This window comes from Tupaia chinensis, unplaced genomic scaffold (assembly GCF_000334495.1).
Source record: "Tupaia chinensis unplaced genomic scaffold, TupChi_1.0 Scaffold000644_1, whole genome shotgun sequence".
NCBI lineage: Eukaryota > Metazoa > Chordata > Mammalia > Scandentia > Tupaiidae > Tupaia > Tupaia belangeri.
This window is the reverse complement of record NW_006160165.1, coordinates 5,335,419-5,352,496: the sequence shown is the minus strand read 5'-3', so window position 1 is coordinate 5,352,496 and position 17,078 is coordinate 5,335,419. Positions and strand designations below refer to the sequence as shown.

The following is a 17,078-nucleotide window of genomic DNA, read 5'->3' as shown; positions in this document are numbered from 1 at the left end:
AGGCCCCAGCCGGTTAGGTGTCCGGTTAGGTGTCTGGTGAGAACTCAGCTTCTTCTCCATAGGTGGTGCCTTCAACTGTACCCTTACGTGGTGGAGATGGAAGGGAAAAGGGGGCAGCATTACATCCTTCCTCGGTGGAAGAGAGAGGAGGTGAGCAGTTCTCTCACACCTCCTTTTTCTTTTTGCTTTTTTAAATTTGCCAGAAGTTATGTGGGGCCACTGGAAAGAGTCCGACAAAAAAGAGACAGTGACAAAGTACCCCTGCCCCCAGTAAGGAATGGTCACGCCACAACCCTTCCTCTTCCACTTCTCCTTTGGAATTCTGGGCGTGCACTCTCACGTGCTTGGTGTGTCTCTCCAGCTTCCTGGCCCAGAACTGAAACCACATGGTCAGCCACGTGGGGTTGAGCTGTCTTCACCTCCACACCACAGTCCGGTCCAAACCTCTTTTATAAGGTGACTGATCACATTCATGAAGTTCCCCCCTCATGACTTAAAAATGTCCTGCATTCCTACCTCTTAATACCAGCACGCTGGTGATTACATCTCAGCGTGTGAGTTAGGGGGTTGGGGGGGCATTCAGGCCAAGGTAATATTTTCATCGAATAAATGCTTATAAATCACACAAGCTGCTATTTAGGATGGATTGTATACTTAAGGAGATAAGATTTTTCAATCCGAGGCACACCAGTATTAACTAGAATGAGGAAAACAACCGAGATAGAAATCCAAGACACCATTTCCGACTCTAACTAGGTAAAGATCAAATACACAATGCAATTCTCAACTGCGGTAAATATGAGGGGACTTCCAAAGGTTCATGAAAATGGAATTAAAGTACAAGTTCATTTTGGTGTGAAAAACATTTTGAAACTCATGAATAGCTTTTTCATAATATGCATTTTCCATGAACTTTCTGTGAAGACTTCACAAATGTTATTTCAATTATTTTGAGTAAATTGAAGAAAACTTTACCAAAATTAATCAAAGAGTAAATAAATGTTTACCAACGTAGTTTCATCCGAAAATCCAAGACAACGGAGAACTACAAATAAACGAGAAAAGGTCATACGCTCCTTGCACAGAAGAGGTCCGGCTCTCAGCCCGCGCTCTCCTTAGAGCACCAGAGCACACCCCACGCCTCCTGCCTGTGCGCACCCCACACACACGGCCCCTCGAGAGCTGCACTGCCATGAGGCAGCTCTGGGAGCCGGGGAAGGGAAGGCTAAGGGAGGCCAGGTCAGAGCTGTCGGGAACTGAAGCCAAGACTCAGCCCGAATCTCTGCCCTCAGGCCCGAAGCTCTCCAGCTCCACTCCCCAGAGATGGAGCAGAGGATGCGCCCCAGGAGACAGGCTGGTAAGCAGGTCATGCCCGGCGACCTCAGTACTGCGTAGGGCAGGGCCGCGGCAAGAACTCAATGCACCTCTGCCGGGGAGGGTTACCTGAGCTCTACTGATCACAGTGTATGGTATAGCCACACTGCAGGCCTGAGGATATTGTCACGTGTGGAAACAACCGCAAGCATGCTTTGAGGATGGCCTTTAGTGGGGGAGGCTGAGGACACAGGTGCGTGGTCTCATCTCTGTTCAGTGAAAGGGCTGGGAGCAGAGATTTGCCCTGTATCTGCGAAAGGCCACAGACGTGAGCGCGACGAGCCCCTTCCTTGTTCCACGCAACTTCCCCAAATCCATGTCCTCAGACCACACAAAAGGAGGCAGATTACACAACCCAGCGTAAACTCACCCTTGGAGTCGGATGAGGGAAAGTAAGGACAAATTGGGACATAGTTAAATGTGGGACCAGCAGATGATGTAGTGGTTACATCACTGGACTCCACGTGGTTGACCACGGTTCGAGTCCCAGATCAGGTGGCTTAAAACACACCGGGCGCGTGTGCGTGCATACCCAAAATCCCAAGAGGAGAATGGAGGAGAAGGATTTGTGACATGGCCATTCCCCCTGGGGGGTGATTTCTCACTTTCTTTCCGTCTATCTCTGTCTCTCTGGTGTGCGCACATGCCCTATAGCAAAAATCTCTCTAATAAATAAATAAGATTGGAAATTAGCTGAGTAACTGCTCACTGTTTACTGCAATACCTGGGAGATTTACCCACAAATGGACAGGATGAACAGAAATACATGGGCTGAGCAAGCATGCTCAAAAAACGACAGAAAAACGGTACCAGACGAAAGGATAGCCAGAACAAAACGCAACACAGAAGACAGAAGGAGAGCCTTCCCAATTCATGCTATGGAAAAATGAACGCGTACAGGAAAACCCAACAATGAAAAGCAGGTTGCATTAGTTAGAGAGAGATGATGATGAGACAGATCAAGGACCGGGCACGTCATTATTCAGACAGCAGAAATGACGAGCAGCGCATTAGACACGTCTAGCAACTGAATGACCTGCATGGGCACAAACACAGTGAACAGGGACGGGAAAGACAGGGCGTGACATCACTCGGAGAAAGCTACCAGATGTGGAAAGCAAAGGAGGTCCAGTATGAGGAAAAGTGGTGTCCCTGAGCCAGGAAGGAAATGGGAAGGCTTGGTAGTATACGCAGAGGCCGAAGCTAAGAACAGGTCCTGAAAACAAAAGCTTAGCCTTGCTGATCAAATGTGCACTTCTTCTGGAAAAAGTAATGGGGACGAACATCAAGATAAATCCCAATTAAGGTAAAGAAAGCACACTTCAAGAGCTCGAGCAGCAAGACCAAGCACATACAGCAAAGACGGTGGTCACGCTGATCTCAGACGCGTCCACGGCAACATTCAGTATTCCCCTAGAACTTCTGAGGAGGAGGTAGACGGGAATTTGGAGAGGTTTTTGCTGTAGGGTGCTTGCACTCACCAGAAAGACAGAGACAGAGAGACAGAAAGCGAGAAATCACCCCCAGGGGGGATGGTCACACTGCAATCCATCCTCCTCCATTCTCTTCTCAGGATCTTGGGCACGCACGCACATGCACCCAGAGTGAATTTAAGCCACTGGGTCTGGGACTCAAACCGCGGTCGACTACATGGGAGTCCAGCAACATGGCCACTATGCCAACTGGTCCCAGTAGATGGGAATTTTATGCTCAATTTTTCTGTTAACTAAAACTGTTTCAAAAGTTTTTTGGTTTTTATTTGTTTGTTTGTTTGTTTGTTTTAATTTTGAGGGGAAAAAGAAAAAAATCTGACCCAAGGACCAGCAAATGGCGTAATGGTTATGTTGCTGGGCTCCCACGTAGTCAGTCGGGGTTTGAGTCTCAGACCCTGTGGCTTAAAACTCAGCCGGGCACAAGGTGTGCGTGCCCCAGAATCCCAAGACGAGAATGAAGGAGAAGGGATTATGGCATGGCCATCCCCTCGGGGGGTGTTTTCTTGTCCTGTCTCGCTGGGAAGTGCGACTGCCCTTTAGCAAAAATCTCTCTTAGAAACAAAAAGACGGGCTGGCAGACGGTGCGGCTAAGGCGCGGCACTCCCACGGTGCGGCTAAGGCGCGGCACTCCCACGGTGCGGCTAAGGCGCGGCACTCCCACGGTGCGGCTAAGGCGCGGCACTCCCACGGTGCGGTAAGGGCGGCCACTCCCACGGTGCGGCTAAGGCGCGGCACTCCCACAGGGCCGGCCACGCTTTCAGTCTCAGTCTAGCCGCTTGCTTTCTCACTTTACTTCTGTCTTTGTCTCTCTTTGGTCAAATTAAAAAACGATAATAAATAAATTAAATTAATAATTGTTTTTTAGAAAAGAAAGCTGACCCAAGTGAGTCATTCCCAACCAATTGATAGTTCCGTTATAAAGTTAACAGACCTAAATTCTCAAACATAAAGTCCATGAGCTCATTTTAAGGGAAATAAAAATTTTATAATAAAATCCAGCTATGGGACCAGCAGGTGGAGTGGTGGTTAAGGTGCTGGACACTCCCACATGGCTGACCACAGTTCAAGCCCCTGACCTGGTGGCTTCCTTTCTCATTTTCCCTCTCTCTCTTTCTCTGTGTCTCTCTCTGGCCAAATTAAAATAAATGAATGAATAAATCAAATTAAATAAATAATTATTTTTTAAAATCCAGCTAACTGAGTCAAACAAAAAATTAGAGGTGAAAAAGGATATTTCAAGTATGAAAATGCTTTCAGGTACCCATATCAACAAAAATTAAAGAGCCAAAGGTGTCTGGTGGGCCAGGCCTCCCCAGGGTCCTTTCTGGGTCTCAGAGGACACTGCTGGTCTCGTATGTCCATGACACTTCCTGGCCCCTCTCGGCCACTGGGCTGAGACGAGGTCTTCCCACCTGAGGCCCCACCCCGGTTGGGCTAGACCAGCTACTGCACCCTGAGCTGTGCGTGCTCTCGAGCTCTGGTCCTAGGTAGGGTGGGGTCCAGGTGAGCCACCCTAGTGGCTCTGTGGGTTTTCCCGATGGTGACAGAGGGAGCTCGGACACTTCATGGAAGGAGCTGGGGGATGACCACAGGGAATGCAGCTACGTTCCCCACCTCGGGATGGAAATCTAACCGCGAGGGAGAGATTGGGGCTGACACTGAGAAGTAAGGAGAGGCTGAGACCTGAGGTCATCTGTCCCCTGTTCCTCAAAGACCCTCTGGGCCTGGCAGTTCCGGACTTGTGGGACGCAGTGACTTCTCCGGCAACCTCCCAGTGCCTGTCCTTCCACCCGAGCAGGCGTTGTTGGGTTTCCGCCACATTCACATGAGCCCTGACTAATGCTACTCAGACTCCCTCACCTCGGGGACGTCGGGGCTGAGCCATGCTGAGCTGGCACGGGGAGAGCAGAAGACCGCGTACCTTCAGACCCCCAGCCTCGGCCTTCTTCCCAGACGCTCCCCTCTCACCTCCTGATGGTGATGTCACAGGGTCCTGACGTTCCACAGTACCCTGGAGACCAGCGGAGGAGCGTCTTCTCCCTCAGCCAGAGGGGACATGGCAGCAAACAGAGAAGTGGGGACCCCCTCCCTCATCCTGCTGGGGACCCTCTTCCTCGTCCTCCTGATGTGCTGTTGGCAAGAAGCTGAGCCCTGGCCAATGAGAATAAATTCAGGTAGAGTTCCATGTAGATTGTTTGGCAGATAAAAAGCCATAAGCCCGAATCTCATGGATGGCAGCCTTGCCCTCCCATGGGTCACTTCTATGGTTTGGACAAGTCCCTTCCAAACTCCAGGTGTTAAGCTGACAGCATTAAGAGGTGGGGCCCTTGTGCAGAGAGTAAGCCAGGAGGGGCTCTCTCTCTGGAAGGGATTAAGCCTTAACAGAGAAGGCCATGCAGCGTTCGGCTCTGGTGCTCTTCCTCCCAATTCATGAGGACGAGGATGAAGCAGTCCCCCCGAGGGGACACAGCGACAAGGCACAGGCAGGACTTGGAAGCAGAGAGCAGCCCTCACCAGACACCAACCCTGCTGGCACCTGGCCTTGGACTTCCCAGCCTCCAGACTGAGAAGTAAACTCGGCCCTTTGTTAGGTACCAGTCCCAGGTGTCGTCTTACACGCAGGAACTAGACGCTGTCCCTACCCACCCAGATGGGTCCTGGGCATTTCTTTCTCATGGAATGCAGCCAGGTAAAAAGGTTTTCTGTCTTTGAAGCTCTTTTAAATTCTAGAACTCCACGGGGGTTGTAAACATTACATACTTTATTAACTCATGGAACTTTTTTTTTTTGGAGAGGTTTTGTTTTTGTTTTTGTTTTTTTGCTATAGGGCACATGCGCTTGCCAGAAAGACAAGAGAGAGACAGAGAGACAGAAAGCAAGAAATCACCCCCCAGAGGGAATGACCACGCCGCAATCCCTTCTCCTCCGTTCTCCTCTCAGGATCTTGGGCACGCATGCACACGCGCCTGGCATGAGTTTAAGCCACCGGGTCCTGTACTCGAATCCCAGTTGACTAGATGGGAGTCTAGCAATGTAGCCATTATGCTAACTGCTGGTCCCAACTCATGGAACTTTTATCCAAAAGTAGAGAGAGAACCACGAACCTCCGTGGACTCACCTCCAGCTGCAAACGTTGCCCACATCTCACCATCTTGCTTTGCCGTAGACACACTGCACGCGGGGAGTGTCGCACTTCTGTCGCAGACACCCCAGCACTGCATGCGGAATGTTTCCTTGCTAACAGATGAAAGTTTGATTTCTCCCTGTCCTGAATGTCATACGCCCACTAAAGAATGAACAAGACTCCCCCGTAGCAGCTACCACTGCCCGAGAGTCAGCCTCTCCCACTGCCTCGGAAGGAGCTCTCGCAGTTCGTTTCAGCCAGGACCCAAGCGCGTCCCCGTGTGCCTTTGGCTCCTGTTGCTTTTGTTTTGACACGTATTTTTGATGAACAAGGGTAACAGCTCAGATCCTGGAGAGGATAGAAACCGGGTGGGGCCACCCCAACCCCCCTTTCTTTTCCCTAGGGAGCGGCCCACTGTCCTCAGGCGAACCAAGGCTAGGCTCCAGGCAGGGGCGGCCCCGTCCCGCGCCCTCCCGGCTCTCCCCAGCTGCCTGCACCCCCACCCCTCCTGGAGCAGGTGCCTCCCGGTGTGCTGTCCGCTCCGGCCACAGCTAAACGGGTGGTGGTGGGGGGGGGACACCCTGCTAGGCCTGGGGCTGGTCTACGGGAGACGGGGCCACCGGGGCCTCACAGCCTGTGACAGGAGCCCTCGTCACCAACTCGTGTCTCTGGAGGAAGTTGGTTTTGAAGGGAAGCGGTCTGGAGGCGCTGGTGTAGAGGGTTCGGATCAGGCACAGGGCCTGCGTCCTCACACTGGCCTCTGGTTTGCTCACTCCTGGGCAGCTCTCCCCACGCAGACAGGCCACCTCTGGGGGTCACCCATGTGCGTCTGCTGAGGGGCTCACCCTGAGGCTCCGGCGAGCTGTCACTTTCTCATCAGGTGGGGAGCTGAGGAGCTTTTTGAAAAGCCCGCGGTGCCTGGGCACAGATGGCTAAGTTAGAGACCTGCCCTGAGACGGGAGCGCAGTCACCACGTGAGAGAAGTGTGTAAAAGAGACGCTCTCTCACACGGACAGCACACTGGAGCGGCCTGGGTGGCACCTTGCGGGCCGCACCAGGGCTGGGGTCAGGGTTACCTTGCTGTGGGGTCTTGTCGTGGGTGTCCAGCCAGGAGGACTGTCCCTGCAGCTGGCTCTGCTCGGGTCCCACTTGCGCCTGCGAGGGACAGGGACGTCGTGGCCCAGTGGGGAAAGGGGTGAGTGCACAGGTGGCCGTCCATGCCAGGGTAGCCTGCGAGGGGAAGGCGGCGCCCAGCACCCAGCAGATGTGCCGAGCGGGAGGGAAGAGCCTCCAGGCCCCTCACTTACAGCTAAGTGCGACAGGAGAGGAGCCTCCCTCTGGGCCAGGGTCTGGTGAACCCGACAACTAGGGACTCAGTGTCATGCCATGCCGTGGGCATCGCAGGACTTCCTGTCACGTCTGTGTGACCACCTACAAGCTGCTGTAGGAACACGAGACCTGGCTTCCTCATCCAGGAGTTAAAACAGGACCTGGGGCCGCTCTGCAGCCTGTGGTTGTGGAGGTCGGACCCCACGTGGCCAGCCCCACTGGAGTTCCATCCCCACAGCTTGAGGAACAGGCATGTATACCCAAAATCCCCAAAGGAGGGAGAGATGGGGAGGGAGAGATGAAGGAGAGATGAGGGCCGGAGAGATGGGGGATGGAGATGGAGGAGTGATGAGGGGAGAGATGAGGGGAGAGAGATGAGGGAGGTGAGAGATGAGGGAGAGATGGGGAGAGAGATGGAGGAGACGAGGGGTGAGAGATGAGGGGAGAGACAAGGGGGCAGAGATGGGGGGAGAGATGGGGAGAGAAAAGGGGTGAAGAGATGGGGGAAAGATAGGAGAGAGAGACAGGGAGAGAGACGGGGGAGCGAGGGGGAGAGATGAGGGGGAAAGACAAGGGGGGAGCGATTGGAGGGTGAGATGGGGAGAGACGAAGGGGAGAGATGGGAGGGACGGGGGAGAAATGAGGGAAAGACAAGGGAGAGAGACAAGGGGGAGAGCGATGGGGGAGAGAGGAGAGCAATGGGGGGAGACGAGGGGGAGAGCGATGGGGGGAGAGATGGGGGAGAAATGGGGGTTGCAGTGTGAACCTGCCCCTGGGGTGCTCTTACGGCTCCCTCTCCCTCCGCCTTCCTGTCTCTTTCTGGCAGTGCAGGTGCTCTCTAGCAAAAGCAAACAAAAACGGGCCTGAAAGGGTGTGAGCAGCACCCCGATGTCTGAGCGTCTTCCTGGGAGGGACGGCCAAGGTTCCCCACGGGCTCGGGCATTTTCTTTTCAGGGATCGTCCCTGGATGTTGGCCTCTCCCCTCGGGCTCTGCTAGAGGGGAGGCCCGGTCTTGGCAACCCTGAGTGCCCTCGGCAAGGCTGGAGACGTTCTCCAGGTCAGACCAGGCCCAGGCGGTCCTGGTGGAGGGCACATGCCCTGTGGCAGCTCCCTGGGGTCAGAGGAGGGTTTGCACCCGGAAGAAGGGAAGGAAGGGGGCAGCTTGATCGATTCGCAGAGGGCTGACTCCCCCAGAGATGACAACTGAGCAGCCTGGATGTTACGAAAGACACCCAGCTGCTGTCTCAGGACCACTTTAATCACCCGCTGTGAAGCCCTTTCCTTTTTTTTGAGAGATTTTTGCTGTAAGGCATGTGCACTCACTGAAGAGACAGAAAGCGAGGAATCACCTCAGGGCATGGCCACTCCGCAAACCCTTCTCCTCCATTCTCCTCTCAGGATTTTGCGCATGCACACACACGCGCCTGGTGTGAGTTTCAAGCCTCCGGGTCCGGGACTCCAACCGTAGTCAGCTATGGGGCTCAGTGACCCATCCGTTACACCATCTGCTGGTCTCCCTTTCCTTTAAGAGCTCTAGCCCCACCCTTCCACCGGTGCCACGCCGCGTCTGCCCCTGCCTCGTCCGGGAAGTGCATGGACACCTCCAGCCGCTTACTCTGGGCGTCTGTGACTTCCGCCACTCTAACAAAGCGATCTGCACTTCCCCAGTTTGAAAGGCCAACGAGCAAACAGTTCTTAGTTTTCTTTCATCGCTTTCCTAGGGCAACCTTGGGGCTTCCTTCCTCCGCTCTGGCCCTCTTGCTCCAGTGGGTACTTCTGCCCTTTGACCCGAGCGCGTGGCATGACTCCAGGGTATAGAGGCACTGGCCCAGAGGCAGCAAGGAGGGTGGCCGCTGGCCGGTGGGGGCATGGTGCAGTCTGTGTTCCCCAAATGACCCAGAGCGAAACCTCAGAGCTGGGCCGGGAGCCTCCGTGGAGGCCAGCATGTAGGAGGCGGGACTGTCCCGGCCCCTGCGCCCTAGGCCCGAGGCTTCGGTGGGGGCGGGAGGATATGTTAAGCGGGCACCTGGCAACGACATTTAAGCTCTGGGGTGTCGCCCGGGTTTTCTTGGACCCCTCCCTTCTTAGCTGTTCTGTATTTCCTTCCCTCTCCTTCAGTAAACCCTCCCCAAAGCGTGGGCTCTTGGCCCCGTTACCATCTGGTCCGGGGACTGCGCCGGAAGCCCTTCACCCAGGTCAGGGCCGGGAAGCGACTGGGAGCCCTCCCGGACCTTCCTACATGCGCCCCGCGCGGGCTGTGCAGACTGTCTGCCGTGGAAACACCTGGAAACCAGCTTCCTCACTGGCTCAGTGTGGGGACCCGAGTCTCAGACACCGCAGTCACTGTCACCGTGCAGCTCAGAGAAGGGTGGCGGCCATGCTGGCGTGTCCTTGGGGCTGCCCACGACCTGGGGGCTGCAGGAAAAGGCCGGCCTTGACCTCAAGCAAGAAGTCGGAGGCCGGGGGCCTCTACTAGAGCGTGACATAAACGTCAGAGGGAGGGCCCGGTGGTGGGTGTGGTCGCAGAGAGCAGGGGGAACCACATCCTGTCACTCTGGTCCCGCCCATGAGGCCATGGGGCTGCAGACCAGAGGCCAGGGTCCTGGGTACAGCTGATGCCCTGGACGTCCATTCACCCACAGGACCCCGCATCCTGTCTGTGGATGGGACCAGCCGGCCCTGCTCTGCTGGTGCAGGGGTGGCCGGGCTCTCCGGGCCCCCACCTCCCAGGACTGGGCCTTGAAGGAAGTGGGCTCTCCCGCCCTCTCCAAGGGCAGACGCCTCGTTGCAGGAACCTTCCCACTGAACGTGCACTGGTGTTGAAGTGCTGGCGGACTGTTAGCACAGGGCAGCTCCCGGCTCGGGCAGCCCCAAGACCCGGGGCGCAGCTCCAACCCGCCACATGGGTGTGAGGGGACCCACGCTCAGGTGTCCTCGGAAGACGATGAACGCATTTGCCTGTTGAAGCGGGAAGCCGCCTGAGCAGAACCTGGTGGGCCAGACTGGCAGGGCTGCATTTCCTTCCTTGTCCACACTGACCTGGGCTCTGGCTGCTTGGGTAGGAGCCCCAGGTGCCACTGGCCTTTCCAGCCCAGTGGCCTCCACGCTGGTCATTCCAACAGCTCACGAGGAGGTAACGGTGTAGTGTGTGTGTGTTTGTAGTTAGTTTTTTTCTTCCACGAACAAGGGGCGGGGGCAGGGGGACAGAGAGAAGGAGAGTGGCAAGGGGATGCGCTCTCGGGGGCCCAGACCAGGCTGTGCCACCTGCTACAAAGAGACCACACTTACTAAGAAGGGAACGTATTCATGAGGCCAGCATCGGGGTGAGAGCAGCCAGTCCGACGAGACACCGGCTTATCTCGGGAAGGGACGAAGGGACAGGCCAGTGCTGAGCAGCTCCACGGGCGGGCGGGGTCAGAGCTGTGACAGCTCGGAGGCAGGGCCGGTTCCCTTCCAGGTATGCAGGTGAGGCAAAAGACCGGCTACCCTCTCTGCGAGGAGCTTACAGATAAGCGGGCATGACCCAGGACAGAAGCCGCGCAGTCAGCCAGGACAATCCGTGGGCCTGGTGCGGTTTTACAGAGCTTGCGTGGCAAAGTCTTCTAGGAGTCCCACGGGGGCTGCTGGCGTCTCCCCTCCCCGTCTCCACAGCCGGATTCTGTAGACTCGGAAGGTTAAGCAGGAGCCATCCGTCAGGGGAAGGTTTCCGCAGGACTCGTGTGAGGGCGGAGAACTGAAGGCGCGTTCCCCGCTGTCTAGCCTGCAGGGTGGCCCCTGAAGGTGCAGCACCACGTATTCCCTGCTCCCTCACGGCCTGGGCGCAGAAGGGCCCCACACAGCCAGACCTACGGCACCTTCCCGTCTCCTAGATGAGAACCCGGCTCCCAGAGACCCCTCCTGGGCCAGCGCTCACGGGGGCACAGGGCTCCTCCCTGCAGACATGTCTCAAACCTGCACCTGCTGAAGAGGTGGGCTTAAATCCAAGGAAGGTGTGAGCGTTGTTAAATTGCAGGACTGCTATCCCCCACCCACTCAGGTCCGAGCGGCGAGTCGCTGTCGAGCTTGAGCCATCTGGATGACAACATGGCCACCACATTCGGTAAGGACCCCCACCTCAAACATCTGCTCCAAACCCGGAGGGTTAGGGTCCTCAGTGGGTGTTTCCCTAACAGCTGGGTTCCAGCTGCCACCGTGGGGAGTGGTTTGGTTTGAGCTCCCACGGCCCTGGCATCAGTGCCCGCACCTCAGAGTCACACTCCCGTGATGACGAGGAAGACATAGAATTGAGACAATTGGACCTAAAATGCCAAGGAGCCATGCTCCTCAGAGGGAGGACGGGGCAGCGCATCTGTACCTCCTGGGAGCCTGCTAGAAACGCCCAGAACCGAGCCCGCCAGGCCTCCTGTCTGCGTGTGTGTTCAACCAGATGCCGGCCCATCCATGCACACCGGAGGGGCCGGGGTGAGCCTCGTCCTCCCCTGCCCTGTCCCGCTGTGAGCACAGGCAGATACAGTCCCTGGGGAGACACTGGCCTCACCCCAGGCAGAAGTGCGGTAGGGGTGCAGAGGTGCCTCCACTTCCCGCGGCCGTCCAGAAGGGAGCGGACAGTCCCTGTGGCAGCACGTGCTAAGATAGCGCTCGCCGCAGCACGGTCAGTCCCCAGTCACTCATGGGCCTTCCTGTCATCATCATCATTATTAATTATTATTATTATGATTATTTAATTCTCCAAAGAGAGACAAGGAAAGTCAGAAAACATGCTTCCAGGTCTGGGACTCAAACCCTGGTTGGCCATGTGGGAGTCCAGCGCCTTAACCCCTATGCCAGCTGCTGGCCTCGTGCACTTTTCATCTTTATGTCACCGAGTCTGAAACCTGGTGTGAACATCACGCTTCAGCACATTTCAGGTGGCACCAGCCACGTGCCGACAAGGGTCCTAGGTCCCCACTGGGCCTGCGGCCTGCTGGGGCCAACTGTGCTAAGAGCCATGGATCTGCGTGGGCCGTCTGTCTGCTGAGTTCCTGCCTCGTGGAGTGCTTTCTGCAACACGGCTGGGCCTGAGCCTCGTGAGAGCCATGAGACAGACAGACGCCCCTTCTCGGGTGGGCAACTGGCTGTCAGAGACATGAGGAAGCGTGTCCGAGGTCAGACCAGCGGAGCAGAGCTGTGACGGCCTGGGGTGGTTGGACTCACATTAAAAGCCTCCTTGGCCAGCTCCGTGGCCTGGTAGTTAAGGCAGCAGACCCCACATGGCCGACTGCACAGTTTGAATCCTGGACCCAGCAGCTTGAAAGCCACGTGTGTGTGCATGTGTGTGCATGTGTGCGTGAGTATGTGTGTGCCCAAAGTCCTGAAAGCAGAGAGAGATGGAAGGGGAGGGATGAAGGTGTGACCATGCAGGGGGGTCTCTCCCCTCTCCCTCTCTGTCTCTCTTTGGTGAGTGCACACGCGCTCTGTAAATGGTTTTGAATAAACAAACAGAACCTCCTCGGGGAGCTCACAGAGACACCACAGTGTGTGTCAGAGCAGAGGTTGGGACAGACTCACCCCCACGTGGGAGGACAGAGCGAGCCAGGACAGGACGGGGACGCCTGCTCCCCGCGCCAGGCCGCTGTGGGTGGTGGTCACGTTGGGGTGCACAGGCGGTCTCGGACCAGGGAAACAGTTCAGGGGCAGACGAGGCTCTGCAGCAAGTCAAGTGCCCTACATCCGTCAAGTTCCTGGCTTCCGTGTTCCGTCCGCCGTGTTCCCAGACTGCCGCGGGTAGACGGAGCCCAGGGGCCACCCGGGCCTCCGGCTGCAATGAATTCTTGTGTGCTTTTCCCGAGATGAGATCCTGGTCCAGGAGATTTTGGATCCAAATAGATCGTCGTGGGGTGACACACTGAGTCCTCTAGCAAGATTTACACCAAAGAGGACGAAGGAAAAAAGCAAGTACCGTCCCTGCAGCACGAGCGGCCCCAGGACTCCGGTGGCTCGCCCGCCGCCTCGGCCTTCTGTAAGACCGGCTGTCGCTGGGCGAGGCCAGTGGACATTGAAACAGACAGCTGTCCAAACCAAATCTGTGGCCTTCTGGGGACGGAGGAGCCACTCAGGCCCCAGGGACTGCTGGCCTCCGTAGATGACCTGGGTGGGGGGGTGTTGGAGCACACACCTGCGGGGAGCCATGCAGAACATGAGGCACCGGGAGGTCAGGGACTTGGGGTAACAAGCCTGTCACGCTCCGGACACACCTCCTCGGCTCAGGCTCCAGAGAGGGCGGGCCAGTTCCTGTCACCCCACTTGACAGGCGAGACTAAGGTCTCACAGAGGACCGAGGCCACACTGCCCACGGGGAGCCAAAGCAAGGGCCATACCCTTCCCAGGGCAGTGTCACCGTCCCACCTGCAGACCTGAGGGGCGCGGAGCTGCCAGGGCACCTGACTGACAGCTGCCAGAGAGCCAGAGAGCTGCGGGGGCCGGCTCGGCCGGGTGTGGAGAAGCGCTTGAAGCGGGAGAGGGCAGCGTTTCTCAGCATGCGGCATCTGACCGGAATCCCGGTGCTCAGGGGTCGTTCGGCGACTTTGGCCCAGGCCCTGACCGCTGGGCTCAGGCAGGGGGTGACGCCAGCCATGTGCATGTCAGCTTCCCCACACACACTGGCCTCAGATCTCAACACCATAGCAGCATCCCCCATTTAAAATAAAGCCCGGGCCACGTGTGTTACACGTGTGTAACCAAGAAACTCCCATTTCTTCCATGTTCTTCACTGAAGAAGTCCATTTTAAAACTAATTTTCACAACACTGCTTCTGGAAAAAAAGAAGAGCAACTCTCCTCTGGGAGCACAGACCGACTTTCCTTTGACGGTAAATGCAAGAGGGGACCCCACCCAGAGCAGGGCCGCGGTGGGAGAGTGCGCTCAGGCAGACGCAGGTGGAAACCCCTCCCTGGGGAATAAAGCGCGTGGGCGGGCAAGCAGGGCTGTTCCCAGGTTGGGCGATGTCCCAGGCTCTCCGGGAGTGGGGGCCCTTCCTCCCTCTTCCGTAGCCCACCCAGGGGAGCCCCTAGAAATGCCACCTCGCAGGCTGTAGGCAACCAGAGGGACAGGAGGGTGCTGCCCAGATGCCCCGATGCCCAGATGCCCCGATGCCCGGCCCTTCCTCAGCCTTCCGGCTGAGTCTCTCTCCTTCCCGGGAGGGGGTGGGGGCAGAGGGCCAAGTGCCCCCAGGAAGCTGCCAAGGAGGGTCAAAGGGCAAAAGCCTCCAGGACCAGAAACTTAAATCCCAAGAGGGTGACCAGAACCAGGAGGGGGCGCAGTAGGCTGGAGACACGCATGGCGGCTGTGTGCCCCGTGAGCAGGACTCGCCCATGTGGCCCAGGCAGTGCACAGGCTTGGGGTGGGGAGCACGTTAAGTGCACAACCCTATGCCCTCCCCCGAGCTCTCCACAGTGACCCCACCAGGTCCTCGTGGAGCAGCGTCCAGGAATCTGCTTTTCAGCCATTCCCCGCCTTCCTCTCCTGGGGCTCCTCTGGTGCTCAGAGGGGCTGGAGTGGGTGTTTTCAGGACTTTAGCATGAATACAGCTCTATTTAACACTAATGCTCCTACTGCTGCTGGGTTTCTCCCACTCAGCAACTTACACAGCCCACCAGGTGGTTATAAATTAGATGTGACTGGTGTCTTGTTGCTGGCAGGCCCATGGTAGGTGAGGCTACACAGAGTCTGAAGACAGCAGTCACTCTGGGGGGCAGAGTCCGCCTCACCTGTGCTGGCGAGGCAGAGCCACCACGGCCCACTGCCCTGCAGGTGTTCCTGGTGAGCAGGTGCGAGGTGCCTGTTGATCTGCCCATGTACCAGAAGCTTCTGGATAAGAGGCCAGGACTCCACGGGCCTGTGGTTCTGGGCTGGCCCTGGGCACGGGAACAGACCAGCAGTGGTCCCAGGGCAATGGCATGGCCTACCCTTGAGACGCAGTACTTGGGACAGTCATGTAGGTAACAGCGAGGCCAGGCTGCAGCCACCCAGAGCCCTGCTCCTCCTGGGCCTCCCAGTTCACCCCGAGTCCCAGCAAGTGACATTTATGGCTAACAAAACTGAGCGCACGTTTGGCTCCGAGCAGCTGAAGGAGCCGGCACAGTGCTATCGGGTCCCCGGCTAGTAGCTCTCGGCTGGAAAAACTGAGCACGGACCCATTAGGGAAATGTGCATGACATGGAGGTGAGAATCTCAGCACTTCAGTTTGGCCACAACAACCCTGACGAAGCCTCCACCAAAGACCTGACTGAGGACCCCACCCAGGACCTCACTGAAGACACCACCTTGGAAGTGACCAAAGGCTCCACCCAGGACCTGACTGAAGGCTCCACCCAGGACCTCACTGATGGCTCCTTTTTCTTCCCTCTAGGAAGAGGTCTGCTAGGACACTGTGACAGGCACCCCTGGGCAAACACCTGGGCAAGACACCCTCCACCGTCCAGCCAGCACGGTGGGCCAGAACCTCGGGCTGGTGGAGGCCCTGCCACGTGCTTCACAGTCAGAGCTTTAACTCATATGTCAGCCACCATAAGGCCCAGCCAGGTCCTGGGAGGAGCCCTTCCGTCAGGTCCTGGATGGAGCCTTCTGTCAAGGAAGGCCGATGCAGCTGTGGAGCCACAGGAAACCGCTGGAGTGGAGGTCAAAGTGCCCGGTGCCCAGGGGTCCCCATGGTCTCACCAGACTGGGAACCCCCTCTGTCTAGGGACAGAGGTCCCGCACTCCACCCCCTGTCCAGGCAGGTGCAGTCCTGGCGCTCTGGTGCTGAGGGTGGAGTCGGTCCTTCCTGAAGTGCCCACAGACCTCACGTCTCCTCCCCGGGAAACCCAGGCTCCAGCAGTCCACGCAGCCCTGCTCCCACAGCAGAGCGATCCGGGTTCTCATCCTCATGGCTTAGGACTAAGCTGAGCTCTACCCTGACGTCCCTGAGTTCATGGGAGGAGACTTCACACAGTCCTTGGGAGCCAGGCCTCGGAATCATGCAGTAAGGAGGGCGATGGGCTCTTGGACTGCGTCTGGACGCGCTCCTGGCCCTCACTGCAGGGGGCGCCGTGGAGACTCCCGTGCTGCATTTCCCGCTGGAGCCGTCACCACACCACGGGGAGCATGTGGGGCTTGCGGTGTCGCCTCCTTTGCTTCGCGTTTGTCTGTTTGGGGCCTAACTTTATATTTCGCTTTGTTTGTTCTTGTTGGCGGGCACATGCACTCACCTAAGAGAGGTGGGGGCTGGGTGTGCGTGTTAAAAAGCACCCGGTGGGGTATGACCCAACCACAATCCTTTCTCCATTCTCTCAGGATTTGGGCATGCACGCACATGTGTCAGTGTGTTTTTCACGCTACCGGGTCCAGGACTCAAACCTCAAAGTCAGCATGTGGGATCTAGCCACCTTGACCTAACAGGCTAAGGACTGGCCCTGTATTTGGCTTCTTAATGGGCCTGTCATATTCTTTTTTTTTTTTTTTTAAGAGAGAGACTTTTGCTATAGTGCATATGCACTCGCCGGAGAGACAGAGACAGAGAGACAGAAAAAAAGAAATCACCGTTCCCCCCCCCCCCCCGGGAAGATGGCCACGCTACAATCCATTCTTTTCCATTCTCCTCTTGGGATTTTGGACACGTGCCCAGCGTGATTTTCAAGCCACCATATCTGGGACTCGAACTGTGGTAGATCATGTAGAAGTTCAGTGCCTTAACAACTGCACCACCTCCTGGACCCAGGCCTGTCTTATTCTAATGGATGGTC

General features: G+C 56.8%; 1 protein-coding gene across 3 annotated transcripts in view; it reads left to right on the top strand.

Annotated features, from left to right (window-relative positions):
- Positions 1–4,833: 4,833 nt before the first annotated feature.
- SPACA7 (sperm acrosome associated 7) overlaps positions 4,834–17,078 on the top strand; it is a 14,142-nt gene continuing 1,897 nt past the window's right edge. The window contains exons 1-5 of one of the 3 annotated variants that reach the window (XM_027776202.1): positions 4,834–5,041; positions 11,357–11,419; positions 13,149–13,250; positions 14,075–14,167; positions 15,707–16,803. In XM_027776202.1, coding sequence (XP_027632003.1) covers positions 4,924–5,041; positions 11,357–11,419; positions 13,149–13,250; positions 14,075–14,167; positions 15,707–16,242 — 912 coding nt within the window. In that variant the 5' untranslated portion in view covers positions 4,834–4,923 and the 3' untranslated portion in view covers positions 16,243–16,803. Of the gene's footprint in view, positions 5,042–9,842; positions 10,454–11,356; positions 11,420–13,148; positions 13,251–14,074; positions 14,168–15,706; positions 16,806–17,078 lie in introns of those variants that run through there. The other 2 variants (XM_027776203.1, XM_006159651.3) reach the window with 2 other exon arrangements.